At 54.2% G+C, this 20234-nt stretch overlaps 1 protein-coding gene across 5 annotated transcripts in view; it reads right to left on the reverse strand.

Moving 5' to 3' along the window:
* The window catches only part of LOC108930203 (CREB-binding protein-like), a 29295-nt gene that overhangs the window by 5112 nt on the left and 3949 nt on the right, over positions 1-20234 (reverse strand). The window contains exons 2-25 of one of the 5 annotated variants that reach the window (XM_029251930.1): positions 13855-14498; positions 13547-13729; positions 12422-12701; positions 12198-12311; positions 10924-11163; positions 10536-10641; positions 9577-9696; positions 9365-9482; positions 8772-8991; positions 8452-8514; positions 7334-7455; positions 6767-6946; positions 6303-6632; positions 5984-6154; positions 4630-4810; positions 4305-4423; positions 3357-3596; positions 2972-3060; positions 1554-1634; positions 1279-1335; positions 969-1046; positions 725-792; positions 428-578; positions 174-320 (exon numbers count right to left, since the gene is read on the reverse strand). In XM_029251930.1, the coding sequence (XP_029107763.1) occupies positions 174-320; positions 428-578; positions 725-792; positions 969-1046; positions 1279-1335; positions 1554-1634; positions 2972-3060; positions 3357-3596; positions 4305-4423; positions 4630-4810; positions 5984-6154; positions 6303-6632; positions 6767-6946; positions 7334-7455; positions 8452-8514; positions 8772-8991; positions 9365-9482; positions 9577-9696; positions 10536-10641; positions 10924-11163; positions 12198-12311; positions 12422-12701; positions 13547-13729; positions 13855-14498 (4102 nt within the window). Of the gene's footprint in view, positions 1-173; positions 321-427; positions 579-724; positions 793-968; positions 1047-1278; positions 1336-1553; positions 1635-2971; positions 3061-3356; positions 3597-4304; positions 4424-4629; positions 4811-5983; positions 6155-6302; positions 6633-6766; positions 6947-7333; positions 7456-8451; positions 8515-8771; positions 8992-9364; positions 9483-9576; positions 9697-10535; positions 10642-10923; positions 11167-12197; positions 12312-12421; positions 12702-13546; positions 13730-13854; positions 14502-20234 lie in introns of all 5 variants that reach the window. The other 4 variants (XM_029251927.1, XM_029251916.1, XM_029251918.1 and 1 more) reach the window with 4 other exon arrangements.

A 20234-nucleotide genomic window follows, 5' to 3' on the forward strand; every position in this document is an offset into this window, starting at 1 on the left:
GTAGGAGACACAAACTTTAACTGTGATACAGTAAGGTGCAATTATCTGGTAAAGGTACCACATGCCAGACCCCAATTCTAAGGGTAAAAAGTCCATTTGTGTCCAGGGTTTCAAACAGCAGCTTTCTGGTCACACATGCAGTTATTCTTTTGTGGGGCGAATGGGCAGGTTACCTGGTGTTTGGATGGGGGCACTCGGAGCCGTACTCCTGCACGTGCATGCCGAAGAAGCACACGTCGACCCCGTCGATCTCCTCAAATGCGAAAAGTGCTTTGGTTCTGTAGGGGAAGCTCTCCGCCATCTCACCTGTGTCCACGAACCTGTCGCAAGGTCGCCGCCACAAGCAGTAACAAGAAAACGGTGAGGAGCAGGCGAGGTGAACTCAGCGATGAACACGAATTCACTGCTGACTTTATCTCCTTCCTACCTGGACTTCATACCAGACTTGACCTCCACCGTCTTGTCGGAGCTGGCGACCACCCGTACGAACACCTCTCCGGCCTCCGGATGGTTCTGCCTCTTCAGGTACTTGTTGACACGATCCTCTATGTAGGTGCCCAGCTTGGTAGTCTGCAGTCCTGGGTGTCGGCGAAGTCAGGCACATGAGGAAAGGAAAAAAGGGAAAAAACAACGGGAACAATGTAGGATGTGGTAAATCTGGACATAAATAGAGTACAATGTCAGAATGAACAGGTGACCCCACCAGCCCTCCACACACACTCACTTTTGGCAGAAAACTTGTTCTCCTTCCGCGTTCTGCTGGTCTTCTTCAAACAGTCATCGCAGACGAAGCTGTCGGTGGACAAGAACGACTGACTCTGTTCCCGCAGCAGTCGGGTACGACTAAGGTACAACTCCAAGGTACCACTCAGTGTCGCGCGACCTCATCCACACACCACTTACTTTCACTTTATTTTCCCTACAACACAACGTTCCCCAACAGCGCAAGTAGAAAACAGCAAGTTTACCCTGCTGGCCAAATGACTTCATAGTGTAGGACGCAGATCTGGTGCATCTTCCGCCCGCAATCTTTACATTCAACAAACCTGCAACAGATGGGAGCGTGAGAGACAGGACAGTACCATGACAACGGTGTAAACCATCAATAGTGCGGAGTCAGGAGAGGAACGGCGAAGCGTCGAAGACGACACCTGCACACGGAACTGATAGAAGTAACACAAAAAGAGGGTCAAACACAAAGCGAGTTGCGTTCACTGTACGGGGTAGATAGTGAACGCAAAGTATCAAGCGCTGTTACACACACAAACGCACACTTACGGTTCTGGGTCTAGCATGTCATTTTTCTTCCTCTCAAACTGGTCTTTGGAGATCATACTGGAAAAACACGAAAGACGCAATTAAAGGAAAAGAATTTTAAAAATCAATGGTACGTTCAGCTCACGACACTGCAGCTCCAGTAAATTTTACTGCCCTTGCTGGTGAAACGATCCATCGGAGGGTATTTACCACACCTACGGTTGACGTCTATGTATCTCTGCTGGACTTGGACGCACAGCTGACTTTGGAAAGGATTTCGGGGAGAGGAAACTCACGTCTGCGGCTGCGCGGGGTCGTCTCCCAGCGTGACGCTGTCGCCCTGGATCTCGTTGAAGCACTTCTCACAGAAGTGGTACCTGTGGGCGACACGGTCCCTTTGCGGTCAGTGTTACCACAGCACAGGTACACAGAGTAGGGAGCGTTCAAGGCGCTCCATGTGAGGTCACCTGTGGGCGAGTGCGCCGTTAACGAGGGTCTTTTTGCCTTTTTACCGTAGTCGTTTCTAGAATTTCTGTTTGTAGTGCAGCGAACAACTCCCATGGAGCCGACAGGTGGCAGTAAAGAGAGAGGTGTAAAAGCGTTACTTTTACTCCGTTACTCATACTTAAGTACATTCCTGGAGGAACTGTTACTTTCAGAGTTTACTTTGTACTTTATACTTTTGTCCAAGTTCCTTTGTATCAAAATGTACTTTACACTCTGATACATTCGTTGACCTTCTCATTCGCAGCTCTTCACATTGAACCAAAAGACATGGCAGTAAGTTGCTGCTCTTCTCCGGCTGCCTACCCCGTTGACTGACAATTCACAATATTTAGGTAAGGAGCTCCGTCGACTTCCTGATGAAAACTTCAATGTCGGTAACAGCAGTGGAACGTGACTCAAAGAGCCAAGGCGCACGAAAGGATAGCAGCTGCTTTTCATTTATTGAAAAAAATAGACGTTTTATATATTCCTGGATGCGCATTTATAAGATAAACTATTCAACAACTGGGACTGAAATGCCGAAAACAACATTTTTAACTCCAATCATTAAAAATTAGTTTTAATGTAGCTCAACGTTAGTCGTGTAAATGAAGGGACACAGGAATCGAACATTCGGTGTGCCCGAGAGCTAAAAGTGACCTGGGAAACAAAGTGTGTTGCCCAGGTTGTACACGGCAGGGAGTGTGTAGCACGTCAAATCCAGATAGGAAGCAGTGTTCCGGGTGCCACCGGTGGCTCTGCTGAACCCAGGTACGAGTGTGTCTGCACAGGCAGGGTGCGAAGGGCAGGGGGCAGCAGCGCTGAGTCGATACGCCCAATTCAGGAATTCTGCGTCTACGCGACACGCTGCACTGGAACGCAGCTACTGCAGACGGTTAAATAGAAAGCAGAGTTACCCTGCAGACAAGAGGAAGGATTCAGCTGGACTCCATCTGGCTTCTGCTACTAATAAACAGCTGAGGTTTGTTTCCACTAATGGCGAGTTCCAACATCACAGGGCAACTGACTGAGAAAGGAGTCCTGGCCCAAAGGCCTTTCTAGAGCCACCATGAGAGTCACCAGGTCGCTGATCCGTGTCCAATCTCTCTCTCAAACACACACGCGCACCTCTTCCAAAAAGGAAATTCAATCTGAATTCAACACATCTTGGTCCAGGAAAGGCCATTCAACTCAAGCCAAGTGAGCTAGAACCCCGCCCCCTTCTCACCTGTTCTGGTAGCTGTAGTAGGTGCCGTCTCGGGGAATAGTGCACAGCTGCTTCCCATAGCAGCATAGGGTTTGGGGTGAGAATTCGTACTGTGGTAAGGACAGGGAGAATGAGAGATGACATTAATAAGCTGTGATGTTCACTCTGTTACAGCACTTGACAGAGAAGCCCCTGGCAGAACTTAACCGCCCATCTTGGACCATTAACACCCAACTGAATGTTTACTCAGAGAAGTTCATTATGAGGACTGTTTTTAACATGGGAAGCTTCTGGTCCTGGGATTCTAGTGCTCAGAGTTTCGGTCACAAGTCTGTCGGTCACTTCCACTGAACTCATGGTCCAGGTCTGGCCCCACCCAGCCCACACGGGCCCCATTGGCTCTCACCTTCCTGCCACAGCAGTAGCCCAGGCTCTGCATGACTGGGTCGATCTCCAGCTCAAACACCTCCGCCAGCTTGGAGCAGTACTTGTAGACACGGGAGGTTTTGCGGTTGTAGAGCCAGGCGTTGTTGAACATGAGCCACACGTCGTCCACGTACTGCCAGGGCTCCTGGTACTGGCCCGTGTCCAACTTGCGCTTGATGGTGGACAAGTCTATAGGATTCTTCACGATGTCAAAGTAGTCCTGGAAGGGGAAGGTCAACGTAAACAGGACCTGCAGTCCAGCACAGTCACCAGCACAAAGTTACCGACAGAAACTGTTTGGACTAGGTTGAGATGGAAAGAAAAGCGTTTCCCAAGGATGGCTACAGTTTGGACTAAGTCTCCCAACGTTGCAGTGGAGGTTCTTCAACATCCAAACGAGACAAAACTCACAAACAGTGTTACAAAATGTCCAAACTAGCAAGATGTTCTTATCTCACTTCTTACGTTGAGTGTTTTATTATGGAGCAGCTGCAGGCTTAGAGCCATGATGGTATGTCAATGACGGGGCAGCAGAAAGGAGGAAGCCCTCATCCAGCTACATTCCTGTCTCTTCTCCTTTAGGGACACTAGGCGTTCAGTGGCTCACAATTAAACATGGAGCTCATTAAAGGGCTTCACCGGAGACGGTTCTCCGAATACTAAAGCTGACGTCCTCCAGTCACGTTCAAGAAAGACCTTCAACGGTCTGATGAGTACGGAGAGTGATTCATTAAACAGGGTGACAGCAATCTGTGAGGATGAAGTTCCCCTTCCTGTAGCAGATTGACCACAGAAGTGGTCAAGGGATTTGTCCGATTCTCGTAGAGAGACTTTCTGCTTTCAGTTACATCAAGTGAATTGAGACGTGTTTATTTCCTACTGTGGGCTCTTGGGCAATGCGGAAGGAGCCCCGAACCCTGGAACCTACCGGTATGCCCAGCCGCAAGGGGTCAACGGGCTGGCGGAAGGGCAGCGACTCGGGATCCTGCCGATAGAGGGACTCGAGTGTGGGCATGAGAGCCTGTCGCAGCTCCTCCGGTTTGAAGACTGCGTGAGAGAGGGGAGTAAGGAGGCAGAGTGAGCGACAGGGAGACGGACACACCCCCAGCTACAGAAGAGACGCGGTTAACTGCGAGTTGCATTCTGAGCAAGCTGGACATGTTATTTATTACCATAATAGCGTGCATTCTGACATTTAACATTCCCCGGTAAACAAGAACAACAGCGCAGAGAGCACACGGCCCGACTCTCACTTTTCCTGCGGGACTGCGAGGGGGACGTGGTCGTCGACACCCCATTGGCTCCGCCCTCCTCCTCTCTGGGCTCCGCCTTCATCTCCAGCTTTTTCTCTTCCACCTCCATGGGCTCCTGCTTCAGCTCCGAACTCTCCGGCTCTTCCTTCTTCACGGAGAGCGAGCCGGAGTCTTCCTCCGTCTACCGTGGAGGAGAAAATTGCTGCTTTACACATCTGGCACAACTGCACTGCTTTGTGAACACTTCCAGTCAGAGTTCAGCAGGAATACAACAGCACCTCTACTTACAGTCACCACTAACCACCACCTGAAGTCCACATGCAATTTGTTCTGTTCATATCTCCAAAAGCTCAGTAATATAGATGTCACTTCATCTATTTGCCTGTTAATTCTGTAAACATCATGGCTGTAACTATAATAAGTAATCAAAAAACTTTATTCTGTGATAGGTATCGCTTCATTTACAACCTATTTATCCAAAATTACGGCTCACGGAGTTTGACTTCTGGGGGGGAAGTAAAATAAAAAAATCAAGAAAAATCAGTGTCACGATAGTATGTCCAAAAATACTGACAGTGAAGCAGAAGTGCTGTAATTTACTCTCTCTTGGTTTGTTAAGAATGTCGAGTGTTGCTTTTGAGAGTGGGGCATTATGGGAAGTACATGAAATTCCACAGGAGTGTCTGCTGGCCATATTGGGTGTCTTAGATGAATGATTAAGGAGACAGAGCAATTAGCAGGAAAACTGTCGCTGATTGTTTTTTAGGTATGGATGCACATTTTAGCAACAGAGCGCAGTTTTAGAAAGTTGTTCACAATAAACACGACATGCTCAGTGGATCACTGTTTGGTGTCTTACTCATCTTGCAGAGAACTGGTCAATTAAAAAGAAAAATGGGAATTGCCCTGGAGCAGTAAGTCCAGCCAGCAAAACTGCCCTGGGTTTTCCGAGCATGGTCTGGAAGCAGGACAGCAAAGCTAAGAGGTGTAACGTGCGCTTGTACTGTTTTCTGACACGTACGTCACTTTGGAGAAGAAATGCTAAATGAAAAAAATGCTAATATGTTTTATACTGAGCTGAAATCATAGATAGAAGTTATAGAGGTGTTTTACAGTGTTTTTATGATATTTTGGAAAATCGGTTTGGAGTTTTTGGGTGGGATAAAAGTGAACTGGCTGACACGGCTATACAGGGCTACATCTCTTCACACCGAGCAGGCGAGAATCCTGGACAGGCCACACTGCTCTGACTGCTACAGTGACTGTACTTAGAGCCCACACAACTATATCACCTTATTCTGGCTCCGCCCACTACACGGTCAGTGGATAATTTCACCTCCCCATAAGGACACACCTCCATTTTGGGCTCCGTTTTCAGTTTTCCCAACTCATAGTCTTGCTCATCATCGCGTAGCTCAAGTTTGGGCTCATGGGCAGGTCGATCAGGATGGCCATGCTGATATGAGGCCACCACGGAGGCAGGAGTGGGCACGCGGTTGTCGACGCTGGCAGCCGTCTGGGAAAGCTGAGGGGGAACATCTTTGCAATGAAAAACGACCCTGACAACTAGAATTTTGCATCCCTTCGCCATTCCCCCAATTCACAAATACAAAACACTTCTGATTAAAACAAACAACTGTCCTGTCTGGAAGGGGTCTGGAACAGGCTCTCACCGGAGTGGTGGGGGGCTGCGGCGGCTGCGCGGACGAGGGCTGCTGCATTTGCGCTATGGGTTCCGGTTGTGACGGCTCGGGTGTGTGCGGCTGGGTAGGAGCCGGTGGGGTGCCCTGCGGAGGGACGGGGCCGGGCGTAGAGGACCGGCTCGAAGGCTGGGTCTGCGGACCGGCAGGGTGCTGTAGCTGCTGCAGGTTGGGGGTGCCAGCGGGGGGTGGTGTGGCGTGCAGTGGCGGCTGATTAGGTGGGGTACAGGGTAGTTGGGGGGCAAGCGGGCCAAGGGTGTTCATGGGGAGGTTGGCGCTTGGTTGTGGCTGCTGCTGCTGTTGCTGGAGAGCAAACACAAGCACAACATCGCCCCCCAGAGTCTGTTAACTGCTTTAACGTGTCAAAGACACTTACCCCTCTATGAAAAAACATACCTGAAATCGCCAAGCTTTTACAAGACCCATGCACCCCTCACCTGTGCAACCCCAGTCTGGGCACCAGGCTGGCCCAGGCCTGCACTCATTGCGCCGCCGGGTGGTGGGAACTGGGACTGCGACATGAATTGCGCCTGACCGGCCGTCTGCCCCACCATGTTGTTGCCATGCGCCCCCATCATGCCTTGTGTTTGGGGCATCCTGGAAGGGGACATGCCCATCTAGAAGGGGAGAGGAGCATCACTACTCCGCTCTGCGGACTCCTTTGCAGTTACACCTCGACGCACCGTGATTGGCTGAAGTAAATGTTCAAAGGGAAACCGGAAACGCAGAATGAAGGTGGAAATCTAGCCGAGCACTTGACCGCAACGGTCGCTTCAAATGGGAGACACACACCTATCTAAAGAGCTGTCTACATGTTTGTCTCACCTACAGGTAATGACCGTCACACACACATTCATAGAAGGGAAGAAGTGATACAGAACAGCTGAATTAAAGCACGTGTGAGCACCGAAAAAGGCGCACACAGGACGACAACCACACGGAGCTGAACTCTCGCTGACCGGGGGTGGGGTTTCCGGAAGGTGTCAAGCTGACCGCTGGCTTACCGCTGGGACGGAGCTCATGTTCATCTGCACCGGGTGACTCATGGGAGAAGCGGAACGTGTCCCCATGGCTGCCTGGGACATGGGCACGTTCTGCACGGCCATGGGGCTGTACTGAGTCATTCCTGTTAGACAAACACACAGAGAAACGCACATTGTTTCAGGAGCACGGCGGCGCTGCCTCAGCAAGGTCAGCGTGTGGTAACGACGCCAACGACTCAAAAGAGCAACACCACACTTTCAGTCCAAGTACACCGGTCACAGTATTTCTGCTAGGAAATATTCATTCAGAACGCAGCCTTTATTTTATACTAATCGCGCGTCGACAGAACGGTTCCGGTGGGGCCCTGCCGCACCACTAGGGGGCACACTGAGGCCCAAGCTCCGTTGCCGGGCGGTACACCTGAACCCGACGGGTCGAGAAGCGACCCGTCGGGGCCGCAACCCCCGTGTCCTTCCAGGAGCCAGACACAGGTACCGTGGTGCTGAAAAGCGTGCAGTGCATTAGTGGCACGGCGGGCAGAGCTGCCACCTTCAGACTCAAAGATCCCAGGTTCGAACCCCACCCCCTGCTGCAACACCCTTGATCACGGTGCTCACCACCAGCTGTACAAATGGTTCAATCAGTGTAAGTAGCTTAACCCTGGAAGTCACAGTGTGAGAGAAGTGAAAGTGTGTGAACACACACTCGAGTGGAAGACAAGGTCCACGCCAAGCAGGCCCCATTTGTGGCCAGATCCTTGTTCTACCCGAGCTTAACGCTCGACTTTTTAGCACCTTAAATGAGCCCACTCAACATACTGTGAGGGAGTGTGTCAGTTGCTGTGGGAACCTCTGCGCTGCACCACTGACAATTCACATTTTGCTTCTGAACAACACGACTGAAGATTTTGGGCCAAAGAAACACGGGTCGACTAAGCGTTCCTTACGAGACTACGGACTGTGAGAGAGACGTGTCTTGGCTCTGGACGGCACGCAAGCACCACTGGACGACGCTGGGCCCCGAAGAAGGGTCAAATCCCCCAAAGCAGCGCACGCATTGCCCGGCCGGGGGGTCCGAGAGCGAGAGACCCGGAGGGTGCGAAGGCGGAGCTAGCAGCGAGTCGGGCAGCACGCAGTACCTTGGGAGACCGGCATGTGGGTCATCATCTGGTTTGGCACACTGGACATGAGCACAGGTCCATCTGTGAGGAAGAGGAGGAAGGACTTACTGTACTCTGTCCACATTATTCTACATTCGTATTATTTGAACATGAATACGAGAAGTCAGCGAAACAAACTGTGTCACAACGGTTTAACCGTCTCTATATGTATATGGTGCACCACGTGGTACGGGGGGGTGTTGGACGAACGAGGAGGCTCAAGTCGAGGACCACCTGTACGTGGTTTTAATTAATTCCCTGTCCTCCCACCCTCACCCACGGCTCGGCCCACCACTCACTGGGCTGCCGGCCGGCCGGCGCCGACCCCAGGGCGTTGGGCTGTCCGAGACCTGGCTGCTGCCCGAGACCTGGCTGCTGCCCGAGACCTGGCTGCTGCCCACCGGGACCCCCCATAGGCGCCTGGCCGCCGATCTGCTTCTGGAGTCGCGAGCGCCGCTTCTCCTCCAGCTCCTTCTGGATCTTATAGATCTTCTCGGCCAGGAAGTGGTAGTACTCGTCCTGCGTGAGACAGCGATGAGAATGACTCATAACGTGAAGGTTGTCGGTTCGAACTTGGTTGCACTGCCTGTAAACACTGTGCTGTCCAACTGAATAAACAGGGATAGATAATACAGGAATCAATTGAACTGTTTCGGGCAACTGGTCACGCAGCAGGCAGAGCTGCCACCTTGCAATCAAAGGACCTGTGTTCAAATCCCTGCTTCCGCTGTAGTACCTTTCATCAAGGCACTCACCCTAAAATGGCATGGTAAAAATGACCACGCTGTACAAATGGGTAAATCGGCGCAAGTCGATTTGGAGAAACGTGTCGAATAAAGGAACGATACTGCGTGTTCGGGAAGAGGAGCGGCACCGAGAGCGCCCGGCGTACCCTGCTGTTGGCCGATTCGTACATGTCCCCTTCCACCTTGCGGGCGTACGCCACCAGGTTCTCCATGCGCCGATCCTTAAGTGCCGCCGGGTCCGGGGTGGGGAATATGGCTTGGACCCTGAGGACCGGGGTGGGACAGAGCGAACGGCGTTACACCGGTGTAGAGCGCGTGGCGCCGCCGGGCATTGCGGGACACAGCGAGCGAGACTCACAGCTTGTGCACCAGGTGGTTACGCAGGTCCTGGGTGACGTGTTCGTGCCAGGCCTTGTGCACACCCGTCGTGGACAGCGGCGCAGCTGTGGTCAGAGCAGGTCCGTCAGACAGCATCTGGCTGCAGGGGTGCGACGGGAACCAGACATCGGAGTCAGTCAAAAGAAACGGAGCCCAGGAACCACCTCATATTCACAGTGACTCCGTCACACAGTCATAAAACACTTCCACACTGGCTCCGTGTGCTACTAATGTTCTGAGATGCAAACATTTCCCCACTTTGCTCCTTACTGCCTTTTCTTCACTTGTCCATTTTCGATATTTTCATTTCGGTCGGTCCTCCGAGCCAAGAGATGGCAGCAAAGAGAACCCAGAGAGAATAGGCGTGTCGCGCCGCCTTAATTCAACTCCCTTCCACAGTGTTCACAGTTCCAGTCTGCTCTTCCTAAGTGCCAGTGATCAACTGCAAGACGAGGAACTTCTTGCACACGTTTATGAGATCAACGCTGACAGGAGCTTTGGAAAGACGTATTCTTATTTCCACTCTTTCTATTAGTTTCAATTTTAATGTGGCTCAAAGTTAATAAAACTATCAATCTGAGAAGTCAAAGAATGTTTGTTATTACAGCTATAGCCTAGATCCAAGATTTTATCATCAAACTTCACCAGCAAATTAACGAGGGACATCTGCATGCATTTAGCTCTTACTGATCGTTGCTCGGTCGTAAAACTAACTCGATTTCAGAGAACTTTCAGCGCCGACTGTTTTCATCACGAGGATCCTGGATGTCCCGATTACTTTCGTGTTCCCAGCCTTCGGAATGTCCACCTTAACTAACAGTATTCGCTGAAGAACGAACAGCGGGGTACGGATACAAGAAGCCCACACGTGACGGCTCCTGAGGAGAAGGGGCCACGCGGCACGCGGCGCGGTCCAACGGTCCGGCTGGCCGCACTGACCTGGCGTTAGCGAGCGAGGACTGCAGGGATGTGTCCGAGTGCAGGCCCGTCTGTTCCGACGTGGGTACGGCGAGTCCCCCGGGGGCCACGTTCATCTGGTTAGCGCCTGAGAAGAACCGGCAAGTCAGCCGCCGACAGCAGACGCACCACACGGCACGGCACACGCGGCGAAGGAAATGCCAGAGAACAATCGGCCACTTTTAAAAGGTCAGCGAAACAATCCCGTTCGCCTGGGAATGAGACGCAGCTCCTCCAAACTCAACAACACGTGAACAAGTTGAACTGAAAAGCAGTTCTCTTTTTTTTTTTGTGTGAGCACACCATTCCGAACGCTAAACTCGAACACGCAGGTTTGCGTGCGCGTGTGCGCGCGCAGAAAGAGCTTCACCGAGTGCGCTGATGGGTCGCAGCTGCTGCGTTGGCGCCGTCTGCTGCCCGTGGACCTGCTGCTGCTGTTGCGTCTGCGTGGATGCCTGGTTGCCGTAGGGGAGGCCCAGCGCCGCGTACGCCCTCTGCATGGAACTGGGGTCGATGGGCGCGGTGCTGTTGATGGTTGGTGCGTTCTGCTGGCCGGCGCCTACCGTGCCCATGGTGCTCTGCAGGCTGGCGCTGGGGGAGCTCAGCAGGGCTGCTGCGTGGCAGACGGAAACGCAGCGTGAGCAGGGGTTCCGCTCGACTCGGACACGCGGTGCGCTCACCGGGCCCGGCGTCCGCGGCGAACTAAGCATTCCTTCCCTCTGACGCACAAGTGAACGTCCCCTCTAATTTGGTGTCTTGCTTAGACACCCCGAATTAACGGGACGCGGCCGCGTCTCACTTTTGGAGCTGCGCGCCGTGTTTGATGCGAGGCTTCGAAAACAGAACTGTATGTTTCATTATGGCTGCGGCGAAGAACCAAAATTCTGCCACGTGATACCGGGCTCGGCGCAAACGACTTACCGGGACGCTCTGTGCTGTCTGGACTGAGAAAAGAAGTTACCGAGAGTCCCGGTGTTAAGAATTTTCAGAAACGCTCATTTAACAATAATATTTTATTAACATTTCCCTTCTTAATCTATTATCTAAAATTTTCACTTACGGCAGAGTAAACTCCACCTGCGTTTACCCTGGCAAGTCGATAGGTGGCAGTAAATAGCACCCAAACACAACAGGAGAGCCGAAGCGCCTTAATTCAACTCACTTCCACGGTGTTCACCGCTCCCGTCTCGTGTTGCTGAGCGTCGCTGATCAATAACGGGACGAGGAGCGGTACGACGCTCGTATGATCGATCCGTCAACGACCGGCATTACCAACAAGTACTTTTTTTGTCATTTTCAATCATTTTGTGTTACTTTTCACATCAATGAAGCTCAAAGCTAATAAAAGCATTGCAAAGCATGTTTATTTACTACGGTTATACCTGCAATTTTTACAGAAACTGAGCGGTGAAGAGCTCCACCGGTGGAGTCGGCGTCACTGGTAAAACTGAGGTTCGAGTTACAAACAAAACTTTCGAGTTACAAACAAAATGACTGCTGCGGCGCCACCTGTATTTCTATGCCGAGCCGCCGCTGGAGCAGAGCAGCAGGGCAGAGACGACCAGGAGGCTGAGGAACACCCGGGCACAGGTGACACCTGCCAACGGCCAACAATGACGAGAGCGCAGGTATGCCGCTACTCACGCTGCTGGCTCCTTTTGTCACTGGCGTTCTTGAGGGGCAGGCATACGGGGCAGTCGTGCCGAGTGCAGTTCTTCCAGTGCGAGATGATCTGGCGGGAGGACGCGCAGTGGGCCACTGCCACGGGGACACAGGGACACCGACAGACAGAGACGGGAAGAGAGCGTGAGCGCAGAGAGAGGGACGGGGACCGAGAGGAAGCTCACGGCCGTCCCCCGTCAACTCACCCTGGCAGGACTTGCCGGCCTGGCAGTGGGTCATGTGGTTGAGGACGTTCTTCATGGTGCGGCAGTGGGGAAGCGCGCAGGGTCGCACCTCGCCGTTGGCCTGCTCGCGCCGCTGGCACTTGTGGGCGTGCAGCAGCAGGACCAGCTGCTGCTGGATCAGCTTGCGCTTCTCCGGGTCGGCCGTGGGGCCCGCCGGCACAGCCTGGCCGGGGCCCATGCCAACGGGGGGCACCTGCTGCTGAGGTGTCGGTTGCTGCTGCTGCGGCTGCTGCATCTGGGACTGGAGGACAGAAGAGCTAAGGTTAAGGGTTCAAATGCCAATGAGAACATTATCAGAGTGCGAAACGTTAACCGTTTCCGCAAACGCTGGTGTAACGGAGTCCCTCTGTAAGTCAGCTCATCTACCCACAGCTCCTCTTCAGCAACAGACAATCAATACAAGCTTAATACAGCTTCTGGTACAGGAACAGTACAAACCTTGAATGTAGCAGCAATAAACAGCAAACACTGTAAGACTGTTACCGTTATCTCCGAGATGCTATAAACTAGTTTGTTTTGCCACAACGGATGAACACTCACTGACCCCACAAACTGCAATTCATCACCCAGTGCTGAGCGACTCATCCCAAAACAGCGTGCGGCGTTCCTCCTGTTGGCACTGATCACCGAGGAACACCAGAGGTGACGTGTAAACACTGCGGAAACGAGTCGTGTCGAGGCGAGGCGGCGTTACACTATTCCGCCTCAATGTGCTTTACTGCCGCCGACAGACTCGTTTACATTCGTTCATTTAGACGATGCTTTTCGCCAAAGTGACTTACGATGTTAATCTGCTTACAACTGTTCAGCTGGGTAGTTTTACTGGAGCAATTCAGAGTAGTGCAGCAGCATGCGGGATCCGAACCTGCGACCTCAGAGTCCCAAGGCGGCGGCTCTAATCACTGCCGACTGCTCACATTCGCTCCGCTGCATAGAGAAGTTTTACAAAACGCAGCTAGAAACAAACTGCTAGATGCTTGTATGTCCAGGACTTCCGTGCGAACCGAGACGAGCAACACGGCGAGAGGGAACTCCGAGCCCAGACTAGCGGGAAAGCGACCGCTACTCGATGGGTACGGTTCTCACCAGGTTCGGCGAGCCGGGGATGGCGGCACCTTTCAGGTCGGCGGGGAAGGGGGGCAGGCTGTTGGGCAGCGGCGCCTTGTTCTGGAGCTGGGCGTTCACACCGGTGCCCCCTAGCTGCTGCCCCGGGCCTTGGGCCTGTCCGTAAGGTTGGCCGAACGCGCCGCCGTTCCCCGACAGTCCCATCTGCAGATGGACAGCACGAGGGACGAGAACGTGTTTTTCACCTTGACCACACTGAGCTGTGCGAGACTGCAGCAGCAATGCGCACACACACGACCACACACACACACACGCATACACACGCGAACCTTGCTCATGTTCCCGGCCGGCGGGGCGTTCATGGTGGGGTGCGCCCCCATCTGCGTGGCTCCCTGGGCCAGGGTCTCTGCCAGTACACTGCCTGCTCCTGTGGTGCCCGTAGCACCCCCTCCAGCTGCTCCTCCTCCTCCTGCCGCCCCCTGCATGGCCTGCCCCTGGTACTGCATCCCAGGGGCTGCGCGGCCACGCCCCACCGCTCCCAGCGTCCCGTTCACCACCTGGCCGGGCTGCGGCTGGGCGTTCTGGCCCAGGAGTCCGTGGGGCTGCCCGAAGGCCGCGCCGAGGCCGAGGGCCGCCGCGCCCGGCCCCGCCCCCACGGCACCCTGCTTCTGAGCCTGCGGGGGCAAGGAGGTTGAGCCGGCGGGAGTCGGGAGCCCCTTAGACAGGGAGCCCAGCTGGGGGTTGACGGACAGGTTGGACCCGCTGCCTGGCCTCAGTAGCTCTGACAGCTGCTTGTGCTTGGCAGCGGCATCGGGCACCATAGCGCCGGAGCCCACGGAGGCCCCGCCCCCAGCCGTGGACCCGGCGCCGGCCCCGCCGTTGGAAGAAGACGTGGTCATGAGGCCCACGTCACCGCCGTTGGGGATCAGCTCGTCCGGCAGGTCGTTCTCCAGGTCGAAGAGCGATCCCAGGTCTGCTGGGGACACAAGGGAGGGTGGAGACAGATGAGTAGCTTTAAAAGAACCCAGTTTTTGAGACGGCGCTCGTCTCCACGGGGCGACAGAGCGCCGAACGCACACGGGACAAGACCGTGACGAGACGGCAGAGACGACGCAGTCACACAGGGAAGGCAGTTAGCTGATGTGCTCATCTGAAATAAGCGCCGCGACAGTTGAGGAGAGGAAAACAAAAAAAAGCTCCCGGCCTGAGGAACTGGGCAAAAACACACCTGTGGGGGTCTGAGCACCAGTGGGTACTGAAGCATTCTAGAACATTACAGCAAACCAGAGTGGAGTGCTTCTACAACTATTATTTTAAAAGCAAACAAACAAAACTGATCGTTATTAGTACTTCTATTGTTTCGGTCCACGCAGTTCAATCAGAGATGGTGCAGGCAGACGTCTTTATTTCCCTCTCTAACACTGTAACGTGTTTTTTCTTTTTCCCCCCCCCCCCCCGTGAGTCGGGTTCAGTTCCCCAGAGCTCCAGCTGCTCGGTGAAGACTTGTGGAACGTGGTGCCGTCACGGCGTTCTGTGGTAACGCAGCACCCGCCACCCCCGCCTAAGACAAATGCAAGCCGCCGCACCGAACTCTTTTGCGCTCCCATAGGTCAAAGGTTCAAGTCCCAGGCGACACACCGCTGTCATACCCTCAAATACCGCTCTAAACCTGAAGTGACAGAGTAAATATTTGGCTACAAGAGGCCCCAAGTGTTACTCTTGGCAACAGCAATGCCTCAGTCAACGAACGAACGCAGTCCAGTCACACCTTATTCGCTTCACGTGGGCTCGGTGTGACACAGGACACCGCCGAGTTTAACTTTCAGCTGGGAAAAACACGCAAAAAAGAAATTTCGGCACATGAATGATCCTCCTGAGCGCACGCCAGCTGCGCTCCCTAGTGTCCCCAAAGCAGCCATCAGCCCCTCCAGCCTCTCAGAACGTATCACTGCTACGGGCTCCACTGTGTGGCCTATCCTGCTGTGCATTTTTTTTTTTATTTGAGTAAAAATCTATTTTTAGTAAATATGTACATGTGATATGTATTATTGTTCTGTATGAACGTAGTCAACCGTACCACAGTCTCCGCATCATATTTTCCATTAAGCATCATCATCATTATTATTACTACTACAACATGTACAATCATTTTTTTTTTGCAACTTATGGCTACGGGTGACTGAGTCTTCCACGGCGCGCTGGGTTTCATCTCCGGTGTAAGTTGCAATCTCCACTCCACACCGAAGCGTTTTCCTGCGAGACACTCAGGTGTGTGTGTGTGTGTGTGTTCCTTTGGAGAACAGCGCCTGGCAAATTATTTAATGAAAATGGAAAACATAAATCATTCTCACCGCACGATGTCACACGGACATCCAGCTGTCCCCCACTCTCTCACACACACACACACACACACACACACACACACACACCGCATTTTGAACCCTCATTGGTTTCACGAATATTGCTGTTGAACAAACTGGAGCGCAAAGACGCACGTGCAGATCACCTGCTGACTGGACCGTCCTGCGTAGGAACATCGTATATAACGCAGTATTATATAGATTATTATAGAGTGCAGCGATGTATAATGTAATCAAACGCACAAGTGGACCGTAAACGAAACGCAACGGTTAAGAGCCCCTCCTGGAACTCGAACGCGTCACTTCCCGATAACAGGCGCTCATTAACAGCATCCCTTCGCACGGGTTCCATTCTTTTACAAGAACGCACGAGGTGGAATAAAAAGTGCAAGCAGAGGCTGTTTGTAACTCCTGCTGTTCATAAGTCCAAACTCACTTGTACGGATGATACGCTTTCCTCAACCGAGTGCGGATTAAACCTCAGAGTACTTTCATGCAATAAAAACTTTGCGTTTATTACCTTTGAGCTGCAATGAAATGAAAACGAATTTAAAATGAGCGAAAAAGAAACGCGTTCCGCGCAACCTCCCGCTTCGCCCCACGAACGCGAGCGGAGTCCCTCGTCTTATTACGCATCTCCGGAACGCGAGCCCACCCGACACGAGCCGTAAACGCGGCGGAAGAGAGGCGAGCGAAGGCAGCCCCGCGCTCCCGGTCCGTTTGGCCGCTCTTTACCGCCGCCCGTCGGCTCGGCAGGGTGAGCGCGGGTCACTTTCGCTCCGCGACGGAGACAACCGTCAGAAAACACACGAGTGAAGAAAATGTTATTACTACGTTGAAAATGTCCCTTCGCATACTCGTAACTCGCCCGTTGTAACGGGGAACCCGTGGAGCACCGCAGAACGCGTGTGTGTGTTCCGTTCCGGTTCTCCATGAGGTCCCTGCCAGGGACACGGAACTGGAGCAGCGGGGCAGCGGTCGGTCGCCTCCACCGGGCCCCACCGGCAGCGCGTGCGGAGAGCAGTCGCTCGGCGGAACTCGCCCACACTCCTCCTGCTGAGCGCGAATACGGGTGCGAGGCGCTGTGGGGGTGCCGCTCGTTACTCCCGCTTCCTGGGCCTCCGGGACAGGCGCCAGTGCGGCGCCCGGTCCGTCCGTGACGCTTTTCCGCAACCCCTGGATCGGAACCTACGAGTTCCGAGTCAACGGACGGCAGCCGTCGTCGCTACGGCCCCCGCGGCCCCACGACCGGCTGCGAGCCGCTCGCAGTAATGAGGTGAGGGTTCGAGGTCGGAATCTCAACCGCGTTCAGGAAGAGCAGAACTGTGAAACGCAGTGAAATCGCAGATTTAATTTAGAGAAGTGCGCACAGCTGCGCAAACTGAACCTACTGCTGTAATGAGCGAACGCAGGACTGTAAACAGCGCGGCACTTAGACGCAGTACTACATTTACACTACATTTAATCTTATCTGACACTTTGCTCCAAAGCGACTGACACTACTTAGTTATTCATGCATTTATACAGCAGAGAACTTTTACTGGAGCAATTTAGGGTACGTACCTTGCCCGGCGGCACTACAGCTAGAGATGGGATTTGAACCCGCGACTTCCGGGTGCAAAGGCAGGAGCCGTAACCATTACGCTACCCGGTGCCTCACCGTTATCGTTTCCGCACCCAGGAGGGCCTCCCGACGCACCTCTTTCGAACCCGCGACCCTCCTCATCGCCCGGGAGCTCCGTAAACCTTCACGACACCATCCGTCACCATCACTACGACGTATCCCATCCCGCCTCCGTCTAGCCCAAAGTGTGCCTTTGTTCTCCGTGGCTAATTTGGACGCATTGTACCACGGTGAGACACGGTACGGCGCGGCGATACTGGCGTAAACCAGAATGGCCGCCGTTACAAACTCAGCGTCACACACTGCACCTCATCGGCATGTTCGCAGCAGCAGACGCTTGGCTGTGGTTTAATCTTCGGTAGGTAATGACTTCTGACTGATAATTACTGTAGGTTGTGGGCTCCAAACTCCCCCCTTCACCTCAATGGAACAATCACCGTTGCTACGAGAACTGGCACAACGCAACGTTTCCCGGGCGCACAATTACCACGTTACAGCACAAGCGAGGATCGGCCCCGACGAGCAGGAGCGGCGTCCGCGGGCCTCCGCCCACCAAGCCGCAGCGTGTGCGCGCGCGGGCGCGTTCCCTCCGCGTGCGCCCTTCTCCCCGGCGACAATCTGCATGCGCGCATTTTACACACAATTAAGTCGACACAAAGGGCTGCGGCGCGAGGCCCCGTGAGGCTTTCTCTCCCCAACGATGTCTACATCACAGGGCTCCCAGGCGCACTTCCCAAAAACACACACACACACACACACACACACACACACACACAGCTCCTCGCGCGCAGACGGCCAGGCAGGTGTCGTCCCTCCCCCGCCGCCGGCTCCGTTTCAGGGAGCCCCGCCCCCTCGCCCTCCCGAGCTGTCAAGTCACGCTCATTAACAGTTTAGCGGCATCCGGCGAATCGGGACCTGCGAGAAGACGCGCACGCACACACACACCTGTCTCGTTGAGGCTGACGATGCCCCAGTGCTGAGCGTTTTATTGATTTGGACGCTGGGGAGACCGCTGTGCCGCTCAAGTTCCCGTCTTCCGAGAGCAGCTGCCGGCTCCAAAGCGCACGGTTACGTCCGGTCACGTGCGTCACGCCGGTTCTGAGAGGCGAACGGCCGAAGGGACCCTCGGTCGGGCCCCCCCAGGAGCGCGGGGTGCGCGGCTCTTCTGACTTCCGCACGCACTGCACCGCAAACGCCTCAGCGCATAAACCCACCTCTCGCTGCCTGCCGACACTCCTTTTTCATTAAAGGTGACAATGGTCACCCTCAGCGACGACGCGGTCGCTGCGGTTAACCGCACCGGGCCTCGGTCGCACAGACGGCGCTAACGCACTTCAGGGCCCCACCGCCAGCGTGAAACGCCACCGTTCGCCACCGGACAGAAATCACGACGCCCATCCAGCTCTCCATCCATCGTGACCAACTGCTCGTCCAATGCAGGGTCCCAGTGGTGCGGAGCCCATCCTGGACACAAACAGACCGATGCAAGTTACGCCCTGCATGGGACACCTCCTAAAAAAACCACGACTGTCCGTGCCAAACAATAGCCGCTCTAAGGAGGAACGGGAAGTGTGGTGCGAGTCGAAGCTCAGCAACAGGAGCAGGCGGACGAAAGCAGGCGAGAGCGACCGAAGGCCAACAACCTACGGCTTTAGCCACAGCGCAAGGGCGGATTGGACACAGCAGCTCTGATCTCAGCAAACGCACCAAAGGCAGGAGACCAGCAGCGCTGAAGACTGACGCAGAAACATGTGGAGAAGCAGCGACGCGGTTGTACTACGGTCCGTTTCTCACCTTCGGCCTCTGGTCTGCCGATAACTACTAAACACGCTCGCGAATCCGTAACGGAATGGCTGGTCAACCCATTTGAGTTCGGTCCGAAGATCGCTCGGCGCGGTCATTCGATGGCCGAAGGAACGGTCCGACGCCCCCTACGGCGCCGTCACCGCCGCACACGGTATTAGACTAACTGACCGTACTTCGAGAATCTTGTCCGCGTCCCCGTCTCTCCATGTCCCGCTGAAGCGTACTTCTGTCTTCCGAGTCGTGCGTCACTTTGGAGAAGAGCCTCTGCCCAATGAGTGAAAGTCAGCGAAAATCCTAGTACTGTGGTGGAGGGGACAGCGGCAAGAGGTGAGACTGAAACCCGGTCCTTTGGTTGCCGCTCTACGGCTCCGACTACCGCGCCGCCATCTGCAGCCCCATCAGCTTCCCGCAAACACTTCTCCTGCCACAGACCGTTTCCTCCCCATCGGCGCCGATTTCCTGGGTTTCTGGTCCACTTCTCGTGGCACTTTGGTCCGGATGCCACTTAATACCCCCCTGGCGTTGAAGGCAGACGCTGGCGACCCCAGCAGGGCTACGAAACTAACTCATACGCACTATTTATTGACGCAGGAGGAGACAGGAAAGCTTTGGTTAGGATTTGGTGTGTGAAGGAACACGGGCGTCCCGTTCCGCTGCGAAGAGAACACGCACCCCGAGGAAGATGCACTTGAGCAAGAAGTTGCGGTTTCGAGGTCCCGACGGCACCGCACGCAAACACGCACGCGTCCGGGCTAAGCATTAAGGACGCCTTGCCTCGTTCGCACCCTGCGCCGCGTCGGAGAGCGGAGGCCTTGTTTGCAGAGCGTCCGTTAACAAACGGAACCGCAGCGCAAGCTCACAGTTCCCTCATCCAGCAGAGTGCGGAGGGTCTCGCTCTCACCCCAGCTTGGACATTTGG

The sequence above is a fragment of the Scleropages formosus genome, chromosome 1 (assembly GCF_900964775.1).
Source record: "Scleropages formosus chromosome 1, fSclFor1.1, whole genome shotgun sequence".
Classification (NCBI taxonomy): Eukaryota; Metazoa; Chordata; class Actinopteri; order Osteoglossiformes; family Osteoglossidae; genus Scleropages; species Scleropages formosus.